The 19221-nt window shown below is 45.0% G+C and overlaps 1 protein-coding gene across 1 annotated transcript in view; it reads right to left on the bottom strand.

The window, feature by feature from the left end:
• Mcm7 (minichromosome maintenance 7) overlaps positions 1-19221 on the bottom strand; it is a 39748-nt gene that overhangs the window by 14265 nt on the left and 6262 nt on the right. Inside the window, exons 6-11 of the mRNA XM_077660030.1 lie at positions 17546-17683; positions 16020-16202; positions 14853-14934; positions 9847-9978; positions 9639-9722; positions 5074-5285 (exon numbers count right to left, since the gene is read on the bottom strand). Of these exons, the coding sequence (XP_077516156.1) occupies positions 5074-5285; positions 9639-9722; positions 9847-9978; positions 14853-14934; positions 16020-16202; positions 17546-17683 (831 nt within the window). The remainder of the gene's footprint in view (positions 1-5073; positions 5286-9638; positions 9723-9846; positions 9979-14852; positions 14935-16019; positions 16203-17545; positions 17684-19221) is intronic.

Raw genomic sequence — 19221 nt, forward strand, 5'->3', positions numbered from 1 at the left:
CAACTTCAAACTACTTAACGGACATCATTTATTAGGGACGGGAGACAAGGTACAAAGCAGTTCAGAAAAATTGCTGATGGCCTAGCTCTGTTAGGCCAGGATGTACGTAGCGAAAGCGCGGAGATTTCTGCATGGAAGAGTGCATTCACTAGATGCGCCTTTATTGTTAATTGCTGCTTGTGCCGTCGTGGCGGTGCGGTAGCGTCTCCGCCTCAAACGCCAAAAGCCCTGGTTCCATTCCGGACCTCGGCACAGGATTTTTTTTTGTTGTTGTTCAGTGAGTGGGCGGGGGGTTTCAGTGGCTCCCATAGATGCCGCCACCGAATACGTTGGTTAGCGGTTAAGCGCAGGCTCTGTTATGGCGCGTTTATGCTTCGGCGTAACACGCGCGCGCGCGCTGCACGGCGACGTCACGTCGGCGACGCCGACGCGTTCGGCGGCTTCAGCGCACTCTGACCGCACTGGCGGGGAGACTTGGAGCATCTCTCTATTTCGCGTCGAGTGCGCCAGCCGCCGCCGGCCCGGCCAGACTGATGTGACGTAATTCAATAACTTCGGCAGTTTGGCGGAGCTGTTCTTTTCGAGCTCTCGGCCAATTTGATCCATTCACGGTACACATCTGAAGGTACATGCAAGTGGGCGAGAGAGCCCGATCCAGTGGACCCGTTGGATCTAGCGGAAGCCGTTGAAGCGTCGTGCGTCGGCTTTAGTTTCAAGGCGGCCACTTTAAACGCGACCGCCCTTGAGCACCTATCCGTTTTTTTGTGGCAATGAAATAAATAAATAACTTGGCCCTTGCAATCGTGGGAGACCTCGACGCCGCCTGCTGCCCCGTGCAACCACGCCGTTCAAGGAATCCTAATCCGTTGGCTCCAAAGCCCCGGCCAGCCTCCGATGGGCGCAACGCGCCGACCTTGTCCTGGCGCCTCGCGACTCCCCGCACTGTGGTTATGATATTTAGTTTGCAACGGCTGCTCACTGAGGAAGGGGAAAACGACCCACCGGCGCCTAACCTAACCGTGCTCCCTCAAAAGCATCGCACGCTCTGTGGGGCTGAGGTCGCTGAAATGCAGGCCGGAGATTTTGCGAGAACTACGTCGTCGGGTTCGGGAACGGGATCCATCGCAACGCTGGCAACACGCCGGTGCAAACGTAAACGAAGCGACGGTGGCGACCCCCGATAGATGCCTTCAACGTGCGGCGGCGGTAGCTTTCATTTCGGCAGCTGCTAGACCGCACCGCTAGCCGCCAGAAATCACGGAGTCTCCGTTTACGTCACGTTTCACGTCACTCCGTCCTGTGACGTCATAAGAGTTCTCCGTGTCGTCATAAGAGTTCTCGAGTTTGAATCAGAGCGGCGGGAAAATCTTTTTCAACTTCGAATCCAAATTTCTTTGAAATAAATGCATCTTTCGCTGCCGGACAAGCGGCAACAAAGCCATGAAATGCCGAACTATCAGCTTTTGCTAACAAAAAAAAGTTGATAGGGTTCTCCTCAGTGTCCCTTTAAACGCGACCGCCCTTGAGCACCCATCCGTTTTTTGTGGCAAAAAAAATAAATAAATAGCTTGGCCCTTGCAACCATGGGAGACCTCGACGCCGCCTGCTGCACCGTGCAACCACGCTGTTCAAGGAATCACAATCCGTTGGCCCCAAAGCCCTGGTCAGCCTCAGATGGGCGCAACGTGCCGACCTTGTCACGGCCCCTCGTGACTCCCCGCACCGGGGTTAAGATATTTAGTTGAAGCGGCTGCTCACGGCGGAAGGGGGAAACGACCCGCCGGCGCCTAACCTAACCACGCTCCCTCAAAAGCATCGCACGCTCTGTGGGGCTGAGGTCGCTGAAATGCAGGCCGGAGTTTTTGCGAGAACTACGTCATCGGGTTCGGGAACGGGATCCACCGTAACGCTGGCAAGACGTCAGTGCAAACGTAAACGAAGCGACGGTAGCGACCCCCGATAGATGCCTTCAAAGTGCGGCGGCGGTAGCTTTCATTTCGGCAGCTGCTATACCAACCGCTAGCCGCCAGAAATCACGGAGTCTGCGTTCACGTCATGTTTCATGTCACTCTGTCCTATGACGTCATAAGAGTTCTCCGTGACGTCATAAGAGTTCTCGAGTTTGAATCGGAGCGGCAAAAAAACTTTTTCAACTTCGAATCCAAATTTCTTTGAAATAAATGCATCTTTCGCTCCCGGACAAGCGGCAACAAAGCCATGAAATGCCGAACTATCAGATTTTGCGAACAAAAAAAAATTGATAGATTTCTCCTCATTGTCCCTTTAAGGGAAGGCGATCACCCGTGTTTAAAAATAGGGTTTTTGAGGTAAACAGAAGCTTTTTCCGGCATAGTAATGCCAGCGTTGGCAGACGTCAGAAAACAGGCAAATCATCTTAACTAGCTAAGTGATTAACTAAATTCTAATAGTTAACTTTTTAACTGTTGCCTATAGTCCCCTGATTGCAATTAGATATTTGTAGGCGGCCATTAATAATAGCCATATCAGTTTTTAGAATTTCGAAAATGCCATTACTCTCGCCACTGTGGCTCGAAAAAGTTTGGCCGCATCGTGCAAAAATACATGCGCTTTCGAAAGCATGCAGGCAAACCAACCCCTCCAGTGGTCATAACCAGTCGAAATAGCCAAATCTTGTCGTGCCACAGTGGCGATAGTAATGGCGTTTTCAAAATCCTAAAAACTTATACGGCTATTACTAACGGCTGGCAACAAATCTTGGTTTTTTTGGTTTTATGGGGGTTTAATGTCCCAAAGCGACTCAGGCTATGAGAGACGCCGTAGTGAAGGGCTCCGGAAATTTCGACCACCTGGGGTTTTTTAACGTGCACTGACATCACACAGTACCCGGGCCTCTAGAATTTCACCTCCATCGAAATTCTACCGCTACGGCCAGGATCGAACCTGCGTCTTTCGGGCCAGCAGCCGAGCGCCATAACCACTCAGCCACCGCGGCGGCAAATAAATATTGTTGCAACTGGGATTCGAACACCGGCGGCGCAAATAGATCAGCTTCGCTGACCACTGCACGAGAGCACTATGCTATCACCGCAGCCAGGCTACAAATCTCTAATTGCAATCAGGTGCCTATTGGTAATAGTTAAAAAGTTAACTATTAATCACTTAGCTAGTTATGATAATTCACTTTTTTTTACGTCCGCATACACGCATATTACTATGCCGCAAATTACTTCTCGTTAACTCAAAAACCTTATTTTTAAAAATTAGTGATCACCTTCCCTGAAACACCTGGTGTGTATATATCACACGCACACACGCGCACGCACGCACACACACACACACCAGGGGTTTCAGTGAACACTTTCAAAATTTTTCAGAAATAGGCTTCTTGTGGTAAAAATATGGCTTTTGCCACATAGTATTACCAGTGTTGGCGGACACCAAAACCGGTGAATTACCGTAAGTAGTAATCTAGGTACTTAACTAATTTTTAATAATGAACTATTTAACTAGTAGATTTATGATAATTGTGGATTTTTAAGGCGCAAGGGCATCTGTGGCCAAAAAGCGCCATGGCACAAGGTGTTTTCTTCTACTCAAGGTGCACTCGAAGACCTAATTTCCAAGCATTTCACCCTAAAGAAGCCGAGCACCAGGCCAGGGGAAAGCTTGTAGCCAATGTATCACCGGTGGGTCCCCGGTGGCACTGGGGATCGAACCCCGCACCTACCACATGCGAGGCGGATGCTCAACCACTTGGCTACCGCTGCCGTGTGCTACTAGTAGAGTTAGGTGTCTAGTTGCAATTAGAGATTTGTAGCCGGTCGTTAGTAATAGACATATCAGCTTTTATAATTTGAAAAACGCAATTACCCTTGGCAGTGTGGCTCGACAAAATTTGGCTTTTCTATTAGTTACCTGCACTGGAAGGGTTGCTTTGCCTGTATGCTTTTGAAGGCACATGTATTTTCACACGATGCAGCCAAATTTTGTACAGCCAAAGCGGCGAGGGTAGGCGTGTTTTCGAAATTCTAAAAACTGATATGGCTATTATTAAGAACCGCCAACAAGCCTCTAATTGCAATTAGGTGCCTAACTCTACTAGTTAAAAAGTTAACTATAAAAAATTAGTTAGCCAGCTTACTACTTGAGACGATTCACCGGTTTTCTGGTGTCCGCCAACACTGTTAATACTACGCCACAAAAGCAATATCTTTAGCCCGAAAAGCCTATTTCTGAAAATTTTTGAAAGTGTTCGCTGAAGTACCCGGCATATTACGAGTGCTTTATGACCAGTATGATATACAATTTGTACGCTGTTGGGTACTTTTCCACTCGGAGTAACATTTAGTATTTAGACCGGCGTATTTTGCTGACGATGCCGACGACACAAAAATTTTCTTGGATGGTAGAGGTATAAAGCTTCGCTGGAATGCTGACTGGTGGATCATCACATTTAAAAATGACACGCATAGGACAGAACAGTGTTGGTCAAATATTTAGGGGAATCCCCCAAGGTGGAGTAGATTTGCAGTAAGGGAGCAATTACTCATTGGCATCCACCCAAGCAAGCCAATGAGTAATTGCTCCCTTATTACAAATTTACTCCACCTTGAGGGATTCCCCTAAACATTTGACCAACACTGTTCCCACTTCGAGTTATTGATCAATTAGCTCTCGCCCTACCATAAGCTTGCCGTCCCTGTTAGCTCAATTGGTAGAGCGACTGCTCCGGCGCAGCGGTGGTCCCGGGTTCAAACCCCGGACCAGGACGAATTTTTCTTTATCTGCAAAGTTTCTGAGAAAGCTGCATAGCTTTCCTTTGTAGCCGTATGGCTGCACTTGGGTGGATGTCAATGAGTAATTGCTCCCTTATTAGAGGACAGAACAAAAGATAAAAATGCTGAACAGCAAATTATAAGTGGCAAACACAAATTAGCCAAACCAAACCCGCCACCAAAAGAACAGGACAATAACATCGCAACTTTGTATGCACTGAAATCTGAAAAGCCAAGTTTGAGAGAGTCAAAAAATGGGAGAAAAAAATTTGAATGCGCACGCTGAAAGTATGCAGTGAAAAAATGGCCAAGTCACCTTTGCAATGGAGATGGTCTGCTGCTCCATGACCTCATGTATTGCGGTACGATCACCATCCATCATCTTGTCAAACTCATCAATGCAACAGACACCACGGTCAGCCAAAACAAGAGCACCGCCTTCAAGTGTCATTTCACCAGTCAGTGGGTCCTTCATGACTGATGCCGTCAGACCAACACCAGAGGAGCCACGGCCTGTCGTGTACTGGCCTGGAAGAGCATAATCACCATGAGCCCGACTACGTCCACTGCTGCACAAAGGCCTCTACAATCAAACCTGTCCTGTACCAGCTGCAGCCGCCTTATCCCCGCAACCTTCTTTATCTCATCCGCCCATCTGATTTTTCGCTGCCTCCTGCTACACTTGCCTTCTCTTGGAATCTAGTCCGTTACCCTTAACAACCATCGGTTACCTTGACTTCACATTACATGCCCTGCCCAAGCCCGTTTATTCTTCTTAATTTCAACTAGGATGTCATTAACCCATGTTCAATCTCTGACCCACTCTGCCCTCTCCCTGTCTCTTAACATTACACCTATCATTTTCCTTTCCATAGCTCGCTGCACTGCCCTCAATTTAAATTAAACCCTTTTCATTAGCCTCCATGTTTCAGCCACATAGGTGAGTACCGATTCGATACAGCTGTTGTATACTTTTCTCTTGGGGGATATTGGTAAACTGCCATTCATGATCTGACAGAACCAGCCAAATGAACTCCACCCCATTCTTACTGTTTTGGTTACCGTATTCGCATAATTTGTGCATCTCAACTTTTTACCCGAATTTCTGAAAAAAAAAAAAAATAATAATAATCTTTTACTCTCGTATTTTGCGCTCTCTGCTGCAACAGGCCACCAGCATGTATGCGGGTGCGCGCAAGGCCGGCGTGGGAAGATTGGTGCGCATGCGTCATCTAGTGCAGTTGCGAAAGGTGCGAGTGGCGAGAGCATGAATTGTGCACCGTTTACGCGGATCGTTCACTTGCTCCGGCGGTAGCTTTCCTGGACGAACAGTTGCACGTGTGCCGAATCTAAAACTACCGAACTGTTTGCTGTTGGGCTTGATGCTAGCCAGCTAGGCTGCAAGCAAGGGTGCTGTTTTATTGCCTGTTATCTCCTTTGCCTTCCACTGCTGGCTTCGCGATTGTATAGTTGCGCGTTTATTGCTTTGAGCTGCACACCTGCCATCATTCCATCCCACATGGAACTACGTAACTTAGGGCGGTGCAGGAGGGGGTATGCGTCTTACATTTCGAGTCAATGGGCAGCAGGAGGCGCTAGATGGAGAGGTCTACATATAGGCAGCAATATAGAGTATGTAGTATTGCACGTTATGAGCTTTGTAGTGTTTTTTAGGACGTGTTCAGAAAATTTTCGCATCATTTGCACACCCTCTTTTTGAAGCCTTAATTTAAAGAAAAAAAGTATGCAAATTATGTGAGTAAATACGTTATTTCCCTCTCGTGATCCGAATCTCCGGTCACTACCTGGCCCTAAGTAGACATATTCCCTAACCACTTACAGCACCTCGCTACCAATTGAAAACTTTTGTTCTATAGCAAGACTGTTGAAGATTACTTTGGTTTCCTGCATACAGTAGCCGACGGGTAATTCGGACTCCAATAATTCAGACATGTAGGACACTAGGATATTTTGGACCTCGATGAGGCGCCGTCGGTCACCCCATAGAAGCACATACATATTCGCGACGGATATTTTAGAATTAAAGTTCGATTTTTCGGACTAATTTCAGTCGCCTGCGGGCCAAAATCGGCCATCTTATTGGCTTTTCGCCGGCGCAAAAGGTGCCGTCTTGGATTGAGGTGTATTTACGCTGCAGTTGGATTGGCTTGGCATACTTTCAGAACCTCATTGTTGCCAGTAGAGGTCCCTGCGATCTCTGACACTTCGAGGTGGCAGCCGGATTGTCATCGCCGTCAACTTGCTTTTGTCGCCGACGTTGTCGCGGGCAGTTATTGCTTGTCCCATACGTTGAAAATTGGTTGTTGGGGGAAGGAAATTGTGCAGGAGCTATCTCGCATCTCGGCGGGAAGGAATAAAGGAGGCACTGAGAGAAGGAAGGAAGAAAGAGGTGCCGTAATGGAGGGCTCTGGAATAATTTCGACCACCTGGGATCTTTAACGTGCACTGACATCGCACAACGCACGGGTGCCTTAGCGTTTCGCCTCCATCGAAATGTGGCCACCGCGGTCGGGATCCAACCCGGGTACTCCGGATCAGTAGCCAAGCGCCCTAACCACTGAGCCACCGCGGCGGGTCTCATACTTCTGCCATTCGCCGTTTTGTCACTTGGGTTCCTCTGACCGCGTCGACCGAGTGGTGCTCAGTCTTCACGAAGTTACATCCGTTCGCCTTTTTGTGATTGCGTCAGGTAGTTCCGCAGCTTTGAACGAAAAGTGCCTTATCTTTGCGTGTGTTTGACAAGCGGTGTGGTGCACACTTGGGTTGTGGACAACATGGCCCCGCCGGGTCCGTCAAAGAAGCGTGGGAAGTATTCCAACTAAATGCGGTGACCTTGCTGTCTAGCGTGTACAGTGAAAGGACAACTTTGGCGCAAATACAGGCGCAAATCGTCGCCAGTAAGAGAAATTTGTTGCGAAGTAAAATCAGTGACATTTTTAAGCCGGTTTCATCACAATAAAGTGGTTTTTTTGTACATCATGGATTTTTCGGAATGTTCGATTCTTCGGACCATTTTCCGGGTCCCTTCGAGTTCGAAAAATCGGTCGGTGACTGTATTAAATTTTAGACCCACCATTCTGCTTTGCCTGTCTAAGCATGAAGTGAATGATCATGCTTTGCAATTCATCCCCTCAGTAACTTAGCAAGGCAATGTCATCAGTGAATCGCAGATGAAGCCCAATGATACCACTTGCGATCCTTGCAAACACATGCACCGCAACGATGAAGACAGAGCAACAAGCCACCAGCACCCTAAAACCACAGTACCATTCTGAAAATAGCCTTTTGCACACCTGACGCTGCAAAATTAATAAAACTGAGACCAACAATAAAAGGATGTTATACAGTGAAAGAATGGTCAAATTTCCCATCACTTAATTGGACTACTTATATGGAACTTAAATATAGCTCAGAGTTGTGGCCACAATAATCAAAGCAAGTTAGTGTAGTGCGCATTGTCCTTGACTGTACTTGCCTTTCCCTTGATAAGTGCCACTGCTTAGCGCAGCGACTGTTCCCAATGATGCATATCAGCATCAATGAGCCGGGCAGCAGGGAAAGGGAGCAAAGCTTGGTGAATTCTCCCTACCAACAGTTCACCTTTTCAGCGAGTTTTTGAAAAGTGATGTTTTACGGATGACATCTTACAACTAAACTATATTAGAAAATATGAGAGATTTAAGGCAGCAAGGTAAAATTTTGAACCGTCTGCTTAACCAAAACAAAGATTCGTGTGATCACTGATGAGGGCTCTGTTAAGACTCACAGTATGTTCCATAATTTCGTAACAAGTATCAAAAAAGTGCTAATCAGTAAAATTGAATTTTCAATGCACTGCAAACTGCCGAATTTTTAAGCACAAGCAACAATTTTATTTACTCATCTATTCATAAAATACTGTAGGCGTGCGCCCAAGCAGGAGTGGAATACAAAAAAGATGTACAAGCAATATAAAAAAGAAGCACAAAAACACAGTGATGCATTTGTTATAACTGCGAAGAAAGAATGTCATCTTGTATGCCATACATTTTAAATGTGTGCATTCTAGTATACACCCCTTTTAACTCGAGGCACACACCTCAAAACAGATCCACTGCAACTGTTACAGCATTTGCTTTTTTTTTTTTCAGCTCGAAAACTTCAAAATTGTTTAACAATAAAAACAGCCTTGCTTCTCAAAAATTTCACTCCAGAAAGTGTCTTCAATACAAGCCTAAGCAACAGTGCAAAAAAAATAGTTTACCATGACAGGTGGCTAAGCTGGAAAGCTCCAAGTGTGAAAAACAAACTCCGGTTTGCAGTAAACATTATTTACAGTTGACTCTGGATAATTATAACATGAAAAGAATTGGAATTTTGTTTGAATTATGCAAATTTAGAATTAAGGGGAGTTTTGCAATCAGACTTGATGCTGATGAAGCCCCAGGTGTTATACAATAGCGCCTAAACTGATCACCGCATGGACCGCTTTCTGACAACTTCTGACTTCTTCATTCTAGAATGCATTCATGTTAAAAAATGCAAGAAAACTGACCAGATATGAGCAGTACATCCCCTGCTGGACATTTTCATGCGCTGCGAGTTCCAACTATGAGTATTCTGGTTGCCTGTAGTGGACTGAGCATGCATGGAAAAAAGCCTAAGAGAATTCTGCAATAAGCACACAGTGCACTATGCCTACAAACTCATTTTTCTGGTTTCAAGGCACAGATGAGTGTAATGATATCAGTACAAATGATTTATTACATGCAGGTTCTAAAGCAATCATTTGGCTGATATCGGCAAGTTTCGCAATGGTTTAGCGGGACTGGCCATTATATTATTCAAAGTGCTTCTATAGTAAATGTAATACTGTCTTACCTCTGGGAGCTAGCCGGTCGATGTACGAAAGCAATTGAGACTTGGCCACACCAGGGTCACCCATCAGGCAAATATTGATGTTTCCTTTGTGGAAAGAAAAAAATTGATAAATTCATGAGGTCAACAAGTGATCACTTGCTGCCTCTGTGGTTCCCACGAAGCACATTGAAAAACAGATTCAGAGCACCGATAAATAGAAAAAACTCACCTCTAATCTTCATGCCGTTCGGATTGCGGTCAATGCCTCCCACAAGTAGAAGCAGCAGAGCCTTCTTGACATCTTCATGTCCATAGATCTCAGGAGCAATGCTGCCAGCCAGTTTGTCATAGAAGTCGGCCTCTAATAAAAAAGGTACACAACATTATCGCCAAATGCTGGAAGTTCCCATATTCCAACACTGCTAATAAAGTAGGATTATCTTTATTCTTACATCCCACATTCCATTCAAAAAGCAGTTGAATTGGATGATCAATAGGTAGAACCATAGCAACTTCGCAGTTGACAATATTCGGTGATCAAAGAACCATGCTGAACGATTAGAACGAAATGAACGAGACAAGCCTGCGCAACTGAATAACTATTAATCTTTTCAGTGTCGGGTTTTTCTGGGAGTGATACACACCTACAGTGTCGTTCTTCTTTTTAGTGCACCAGGAAACAAGCAGCAAGGTTTATTTTCGATTACGCACCGGACAGAAGATAATATAGATGACAGCAAATGTACATTTTAATGTCAATTAAGAGTTCCTAATAAACAAATGCCAATTATACGTGGAACACCAAGAAAAAACCACTGTTCTCAATGCTTCTGAACAGTGTTGTAGAGCTTGGGAGATAGCTCCAGGCACAGCTCCTTATCATACTCTGTGCACGTAACATGGGAGCTTTTTCTTTTCATGTCAGAATTTGGAATCGGAAGAGCTGCTGCCCCAGTTCACATTCGTGTGCAAGGGAGCACTTTCAGCGGGCTGGACGAAGCGAGACTGAAAACTTAAGAAAGATGGAAGAGATGCAACAACCTCGCTTGCCGCTGATAGTGAGAAGTGAGGACGTGAAGAGGCAGGGGCACGCGCTTCCGAAACTTGAAGCAATGAAGCAGACATGGCGCGAGAACAAAAAATACCTTCTACAAAGCTACAACACGTGTCAGACCCATCCCTGAGAATGCTTGAACTGAAAATTGCAAGCGCAGGGTTGACCGCACTCTTAGAAGACTACACTACTTTGGAAGTTGCGTGCACAAAGCTAGCGCCGAGCGATCATGCCGAGTCACGTGGTCGCTCTGCAACCCTCTGCGACCTTCAACTGGCAAACTCAGCGTGAGATGATAACATAAGCTTCGAGAAAAAGAGAGATGGCGGCACCACCCCAGCAACGCCAGCTGTGCGCTCTGGAGCGCATTTTGAACACAGGGGCTAGCAGGAAACGAGAAAATACAGTGGTATGTCAACGACACTGAAAGGGTTAAGCTAATAGGTATGTCGCACTTTCATCAACAGCCTTCAAATATACTACTGAAATGTAATCCCCGACCATGGTACACCACACAAAGAAATGGTGCAGACTCGCATTGCACAGTCTACCAGTCGCATGCACACAGGAGGAATGGTTGTGTCGCAAGACATGCACTGACAATGCTGCTAGGAGAGGAAGGTGTTTTGATGCCGGTGCCTCTGCTAGACACTGCCTCTACCACAGCCAGGCTAAAGAGGAGAGACAAGGGTGCGCATCACTGCCTCCAATCTGGCTGTGCCTAGCAAACTCGTGACATTGAAACAGGCACCCCTCGCTGCATACGTCTTCCCCTCTGTCTGCGATTTGCGAGCCCTACCATGGACCGGTTTTTGTGCTGGGAGTACTGGGGCTGGGGTGCTTCACATATCAAGCACTGGCATACCATACTTACTCGAATGCAACGAGAGTTCTTTCCCAGATTATTTCCCCTTAAAGTCTACCATTGCGTTATAATCGAATACCGCACTTTGATTGGCCTAAAGCAGTGCCGCAGTGCAGCCATTTCAGAGCAATCAGCTTGGTTTCGGTTTCTGCAGTTTTGCGATCTTATGCTGGCAACCTGGGTACCATGGAAGCAAAATCCTCATCCATCCAAAGTCAAAGTGCTGTTCTCTTGTCAATTTTTTGTGTTTGTTGCGACCTCGCGCTCAACGAGTCGTCGCGTCGTGTTCCTGTGGCATCGCTCGCGGTGTATTGATCCAGTGCACACGATGGCAACACGTACCACGCTCATTTTGAGAGAAAAGCGATCCTGTCAGCTGAACAGGTCGGGAATTCTGTGGCAGCTTAAAGACTTGACCCCAACGAGTCAACCATCCGCGGATAGCGGCTGCGGCGGGAGGGGCTTTTAAAATGTGAGCCCGACCGCAAAGGATTTCGTGGGCCTCACCACAGCCATCACGTCGAGCTCGAGAAAAAAGTGGTGGACTTTATTATCGAGCAGCGCAACTGTCTCTTAGGGGTCAGTGTTGAGCTGATCCGTTGGAAAGATAGAGACGTTGCTCGGGAGATGGGAAGTTCAGAGCATCTCGTGGGTGGGCCCAAACGTCCATGAAGAGGAATGGATTCTCTATGCAGCAAACAACATCAATACGGCAGAAGTTACCGGGAGACTCCGATAGCGAAAAGGAGGATTTGTTTCCGAGAACTCGGCCTCCGAAAGCGAGGAAGATGAATAATCATTTTGGCCACAATGTCTATTAAAGGTACTTTGTTTTGCGTCCTTAAGCCTTGAGTTACATTTGTGGTTTTATTTTTTCCCGCTGGGCAGCATGTAAAGTCACCCCTTGCGTTACATTCGCAGTCGCGTTACATTCGAGTAAATACGACAGCTCTGCGCCACCGCCTTGTAGCTCCGAAAGGCCATCACTTCGCTGGGTGTGTAGCAAAAGCGGGATAAGGGATTCTCGCATAGCATCCCAGGATCTTCAAATCAACTGACATGATGCCGGCCGCCGGTTCGAATTATCCGGTAAAGTTTACATTCAAAATTACGGGCCCACAGAAATTCTTTGCATTATCCAGGCTTTACTGCACTTTCCATGAAAATGAAGCTTGCACCAGATAGACAAGGTCAAAAACGAAATACAGATGTTGCCATGCTAAAACTGTTTTTTCAAGCAAAATGCGGAGCATTGAGACAGAATTTTGCATGCGGATCCCTTAGGGTAGGCAAAACCGGAGTTTTCAGAATAGACATCAAACATTTGAATCGAGGGACAGCAAAAAAAAAAATTTAAATGCAATTTCCATAGCAACAAATTTCCTTTTGCCACTGGACAAACATCAACACAGCCAGAAAAAAGCCGCAGAATCAATTTTTGCTGAGAACAACAGTTGGATGGCGTTGTCCTCTGTGTCCCTTTTAGAGGTGGCATCATTCTGAGAGACAAACTGAGCAACAGCTTGTTGTTTGGTGAAACTACACATCACAACACGAACACGAGATAAATACTGAAGCACTCTTCTTGTGGCTTCCATCTGCTCATTCTTTGCACGGAGTCAGGTCATGTGAAACTTGCAAGAACGGCTGAGTGAGCCCATTTTAAGCTAGGTCTACTATGCTTTCCCACCCAAAGTAGAGTGCTAGTCACTCGTATTGATGATGTACAACCGTGAAACGGCTGTATTGAACCATTTGGTACACGATCGCTACTTTTATCAAAATGGCACATTAAATATCATTTGAAAGTTTTGCACAAGTGTCTCAAGAGTTGAATCACTTTACATTGCTGCAGCAACAATACAGGTTCAGATGTCCATGCCAAACATGAAAGGTCACATGCCCAGCTTCAAACCTTATTCTTCAAAGACCCAAGTGAATGAATTCAGCAGTGCTAAACATTAAAGCTTCACATCAAATTCAGAGGGCACTGAACAATGCTGATCAAGGCACCAACCTTTTACTGCTGAAATGGGGAGAATTACTAGCATCTACAGAAGCACAGCCCCAAATAAAACCAACACAACTTTCCTTCGTAGCCGCATGGCTGCGCTTGTGTGGGTGATGAGTAATTACTCCCTTATTTCAAGTCTCATACCCCAGTCAAGTGCGTAAAATAAAGTGCACTTACGAAAAGTGTCACTTGCTAAAAATGATTCTAGCACAGCTAAACGGTTGCACTCACCGAAGTGCACACTCAGATTGGAGTGCGTTCACAGAACACACTTTGAGGGCCGAATGCATAGCCTCGACGGCAGTGGTTTTTTGGGCATAAAATGTGATATATAACAAATTATATAACAAATTGTGCATACAAGTTGATTTTACCTGTTGCACACATTTTTTATTTGTGCAATGGTTTTATTATAGCGGCCAGCAAAACAACTCATCACTAAAATGCACGCTAGTCTGCCACGTTGCTTTTGTCCGAATTCTGGATGTGCAAGAAACTTGTCTCGACTTGCTACACTATTACCATAAAACAAATTTAATGTGGCATGGCCGAAAATTAAATCATGTTCATTTTTATGAGCTCTACTGTTCTAAACAAGCATAATTCTGAACGTTACGCATACCAATCACCATTTCGAAAAATTTTGTTTTTAGCCAGCCGCCATTTCCATATCTACAAGTGCACTCAGCTTTCCCGTTTAGCACCGTGTAGCGTAAAGTGCACTATGCTCCATGTCATACATCAGGTGCAACGCTGTGAAGGGTACGAAAGTAGTCCGCATGAAAAAATAAAGGGAGGCGAGTTATTCTGCGCTTGTTTTGTGGCCGAGTGGCCTAAGGCATGAGAAGGCGACAGCGTGTCATCAGTAATAAGAGTGCATTTAACCAAACTCATGAAAATTGTATCATGCAATAGATATACAGGCAAAGAACTTATTATTTATCGCTCACTATAAAGAACGCACTACACTTCTGGATCGCGGATGTAGGCAGTGCAAACAAGAGCGCTGGCTTTGGCAACGTTGCACTTGATGTGTGAAATGGAGTATAGAGGGGCTGTGCACTCCCCATCAGTGCACTTTATTTTGCGCACTTGACAGGGGTATTACTCCACCTTGAGAGATTCCCCCAAACACATTGGTCTTTTACAGTTTTTTGAACACATCGAGAATTTCTTAATGTCATTAATCCAAAAGCAATTTTGCAGCCATCACAACATTCCACGTACACAGGCAAGCATGCCAGCTTGACAGTATAACAACAGTAAATAATGAAGCCATAACTTGCGTTCAATACTTCGCACCTGTCAGTTCCTCCAGCTCCTCGGGTGTCATCATGGCATCATCCAATTCATCATCTTCCATCTTATTCATCTTAGTGATCCTCTAAATTTCAATAAAATCAAAAGTAACAAAATGAACAGCAATAACAAAAAGGGAATGGAAGCGAAATTATACATATGACAGTATTTTTTTCCTTGCCGAGACTATGTTTGTCAAAACTAAGAGTGAAAGAGGAAAAAAAAAAAAATTGGCAGAAGCAAGAACTTCAAACAATGTGAAAACAAAAGCCCAATCATAAAACACTGCAAATACAGGCTTGCGTACACAACCAGTGAAGTCAAAGATACTGGTTGTTTAGACATGGTAGTTGCCATAATCACTGCAAATTCTGAAAGGATGTCATTGAACTATATGTTGAACCAACTGTATCAAACTTTTCCAAACAGCTGTCTCTGAACTGACTTGACTAAAAGGAATTCAGCAGGTCAATTAACAGAAACAAATGCACTCTTGCAGCTGCAACAAAAAGACTGAGATGTAACCAGTGGAACCTGAACAAGGAAGCAAGCATTGGCACCTTGCACCTTAAACACCCAAGCTTGCTGCACAGGGCTCAAGGCAAGAAGAAAGCCACGTCAGTGGGGTTTCCTGGCCTTATACTGACAGCACACGTAGGCTTCCTCTATTTCAATGCCTACACCCTGCACGACTGCATTTTCTTGCATGTAATGCTCACTACTTCTGTAAACTACACAATGACATCCAGTGCATCAAGCTGTAGGGACAGGCTGCCAGAAATACACAGAACACCAATGCTACTAGATCAGTTTCAAATTACTGGCCATTTCTTGATGAAAAGGAACAATGATAAAAAAGATACATACAGTAAAACCTTGTTAATTCGATGTCGTTGGGATCACGAAAAATGTGCAAATTAGCTGATCACGGCAAAAGAATGGCACCCAGGCAAAAAATTTTGTTGCGAGAACGTGCTACTTTTATTGGACAAACTGTTGATTGCCATATGCTGACGTATACGCAGCAACATACACTATACCTATATTGCGCGTTATGACCTTTGTGGAGTTCTTTAAGTCGTGCTCGTGAAATCCCCGCTTAATTTGCACACCCCCTTCTTTGAGCCCTAATTATGTGCGTAAATACGGTAATTTCCTTCCTCTACTTACATGTGCCTCAAGGTAAGTGTCCGAGAGAAGGCCTCCCTGCATCTGCCGGAATCCAGAGCGAAGCAGTGGCAGGAAGATGCCGGTCACAGAGATGTGGTCACCTGGCAAGGCTGAACGGGTCAGCTCTCCACGTACATATACGGTCATGCTGCGTGGGATGTTGCCTACAGGTACTTGGTCACTCTAGAGAATGAAGGCGCATTGTTGTGATTAGTTTGTAGAACTGTGCTATCAAGTTACCACAGCACACTCTAAATTAACAACAAAAACAAATGGTCGAGAAAACTGTCAATCTAGACATATTACGTACATCCAAGCCAAAACCTATCTAAGTATGCAACTTCATAGCAAGCGCTAGTAGCTCCACTGCAGCCCAAGCATGTGTGCAGCCTTTTCAGCCATTAAAAAAGACCCCTACGCAAGATTTCATCAGGTCAAGCTGAAATACAGCAAATGTTTGTGAGCTAATATAAATATGCTCTGCAGCTTTTTTTATCTCCATAGAAAAATCGAGCAGTACTTAGCTTAACTCTTTAAAGTGCAACTGCACCACTTTTTGAGAATTCCACAATATTCAAGGACTCAAATCTATATAGGCTGAGGGTAAAGCACGCCAGGTCTCTTTGTGCTAGCATTTAAAATGGTGAAACAATCAATGACTGAATTTCAAGCTTCTCCTCACAGCACCACAGGAGTGTAGAGAAGTTCAGCGTGGTGTCACAGATTGCAAGATTTCAAATTTCCGCTGCCATCAACCACACCTTGCCGTGTGTCGTTGGGTGCTGCCAAACAACGCTCGGTGAGATTTGCCTTCAGTGGTGTTGGTCTTATTTCTTTAAGCAAGTGCTACCATAGATGAAGTCATCATGAGCCCCCTCCCTTTTCCCACTAGGTGCTCTGCACTGCAAAGAAGCTTGAAGGCCCCGGCAATTTGAACCGGCCATTAAGCCACCATTTCAAATGCTAGCCTTGCAAACACAGCGGTTTTTTAAAAGCCAACGAACAAACGCAGCAAAAATATTTTACAAAAGAGCAAACTTGGTCGCACATTTTCTTCCATTTTCTTGCTGATGGATATTGCCATCAGTACTTTTTTTTTCCTGGGTTTCTATCATGTGCATCTTTAAAACACGAAATGATCCCACGGTTTCCTAGGATATTGGTTTCATAAATCCTGGTGTTTAGATATTAATGCTTCCAAATATTTTGACTGTAAGAAATTTTGCATGTGCGTATAAAAAAATTAGCCATTAATGAATTGGCTTTCTTAAGGCCTGGATATGTTCAGAGCTTTGCTCGGCGAGAGCTGGAGTTTATAAACTCACCTTGAGAACCTTGTCTCTGACACGGTTTAGGTGTATACTTTATATAATTCCTTCAAGCATGTAGAAACTGTGCGTTTTTCATACCAGAAGCGTGTGCGTGCTTTTTAGAAATGGCTATGTGACATGCTGAGCACTACTGTACACATTCAGTGTGCCTCGTGTAGCTGGTCACACAATTGAATCAGTATTTTGAATGCTTACATGTTCCTGTATCTTTAGCTCTTGAAACTTGACAAACTTGGAACCCCTAGTTTGAAGATAGAGACGGCCTCCAGATCGGTTGACACGACAGTCATCACTTGGGCACGACACAAGAGGCATGAAGCTGGGGCTGTTGATCTGCCAAAGGAGTGCACAGCCAGTCAGCAAGGGCTCGTTAAGAGCAAAAAGACTCACTTGCATGCAAAAAGGATTACCAAAGGGTTTTCAACAGTAATGTTGGCCATACGAACAGAAAAGCAAAGCTAATCGCCTCATTTCACAGCATGAGCTTGGAGCCTGAGATTGGCTTGAAGAGTGCTTCAAGGGTCAATAGTAATGCCATCGTTCTTTTTCTTATTCATAAGCAATATGCAGTAGACTAGTGATAATTCAAACTCAGATAACTCGCATTTTCGGTTAATGCAAACAAATTTCAAAATTTTGGCTGGCTGGCTATATTTTCAATGCATTTTCAAGCCGCTTAATTTGTACTGTGATTTCTCTTGAATTTTGTTAATTCAAATTTTTGTCTTGCCCCGACACTCCCGGCAAGCGAAAGAGCAGAGTTGAAAATCCGGCCCCTCCAACCGATTAGCTCCGAAGCGGCAAGAAAGGGGGTTGTATCGATTGGAGTTGCCCCGTTGCGGCAGAGTTTTGTTTTCTGAGCTTCGCTACCAGCCTACGACGATTGCGGCTGCCGAACGTGCATTTGCGAACTAAGCCCAACTGAGCTGAGCGTCAGTTTGGACGCTAATTGGCATGTCGCTGTTTTTTTCTTTTCCTTTTAGAAGGTGTCTCGCCGCTCCGGCACGAATGTGCATTCCCCTCACGCCCGTCCGCATAGTCCTGTGCGGTGAAAATGTGCGCGCGCTCATTACGAGCTGCATTGCTTGTTGTGTGGTGAAACCTCCTAGCATGGATACTGCCGCGTGTGAGGAAGGTCTATTGCTATTATGTCGCACCTGTAAAGGAGGCCGCGGAAGGCCTTACTGTTTTGGAGCAGTTCTGCTTTGGCATTCCAGAAAGTGGGCATGCATTAAAATGACAGAATTGTAAAAAACCGTCATTGCCACACAGTTTTTCACTTCAAAGTAGACGACCACTGGCTATTTTTTCAGCAATAAATTTACTGCAGGGCAGAACAGTTGCAGGAAGGATTTTTGTAGACATCCGAATTTTCGACTTTCAGATGATTCAGATCTCTTTCTTTTTCGTCCCATGAGGTTTCTAAAACCTTTATTGGGAAACCAGTGCATTATTGATAACTCTTTCGACCACACTTGAGAAAACAAACTTATCACTGCCTTTCACCAGTATTTTATGTTGTGCTAAAGCATTTAGCTGCGCTCACCCAGAGAAATAGATCCAAAGTACTATTTGTATGCATAAATATCGATACAGTAAATTGCATTCAGTCTTGGATCATATTAAGGTGTACTTCTGATAATTCAAACTAACTAATAAATCACATAAAAATCTCTGGTTCCATGAAGTTTGAATTAACGAGAGCCTACTGTAAATATATAACATCCATCTAACTGTATGCCTGAATCTTAATGAATTTGAGCAAACAAATACCCGGATTACTTAGACGGTTGCCTAGATGCAGAAAGCTCCAACTTAACAGTGAATAGAAGAGTATGTTCATTCAAACCTAAAGGAAAGTTGGCATCAGG

This window comes from Amblyomma americanum, chromosome 3, assembly GCF_052857255.1.
Source record: "Amblyomma americanum isolate KBUSLIRL-KWMA chromosome 3, ASM5285725v1, whole genome shotgun sequence".
Taxonomy (NCBI): Eukaryota; Metazoa; Arthropoda; class Arachnida; order Ixodida; family Ixodidae; genus Amblyomma; species Amblyomma americanum.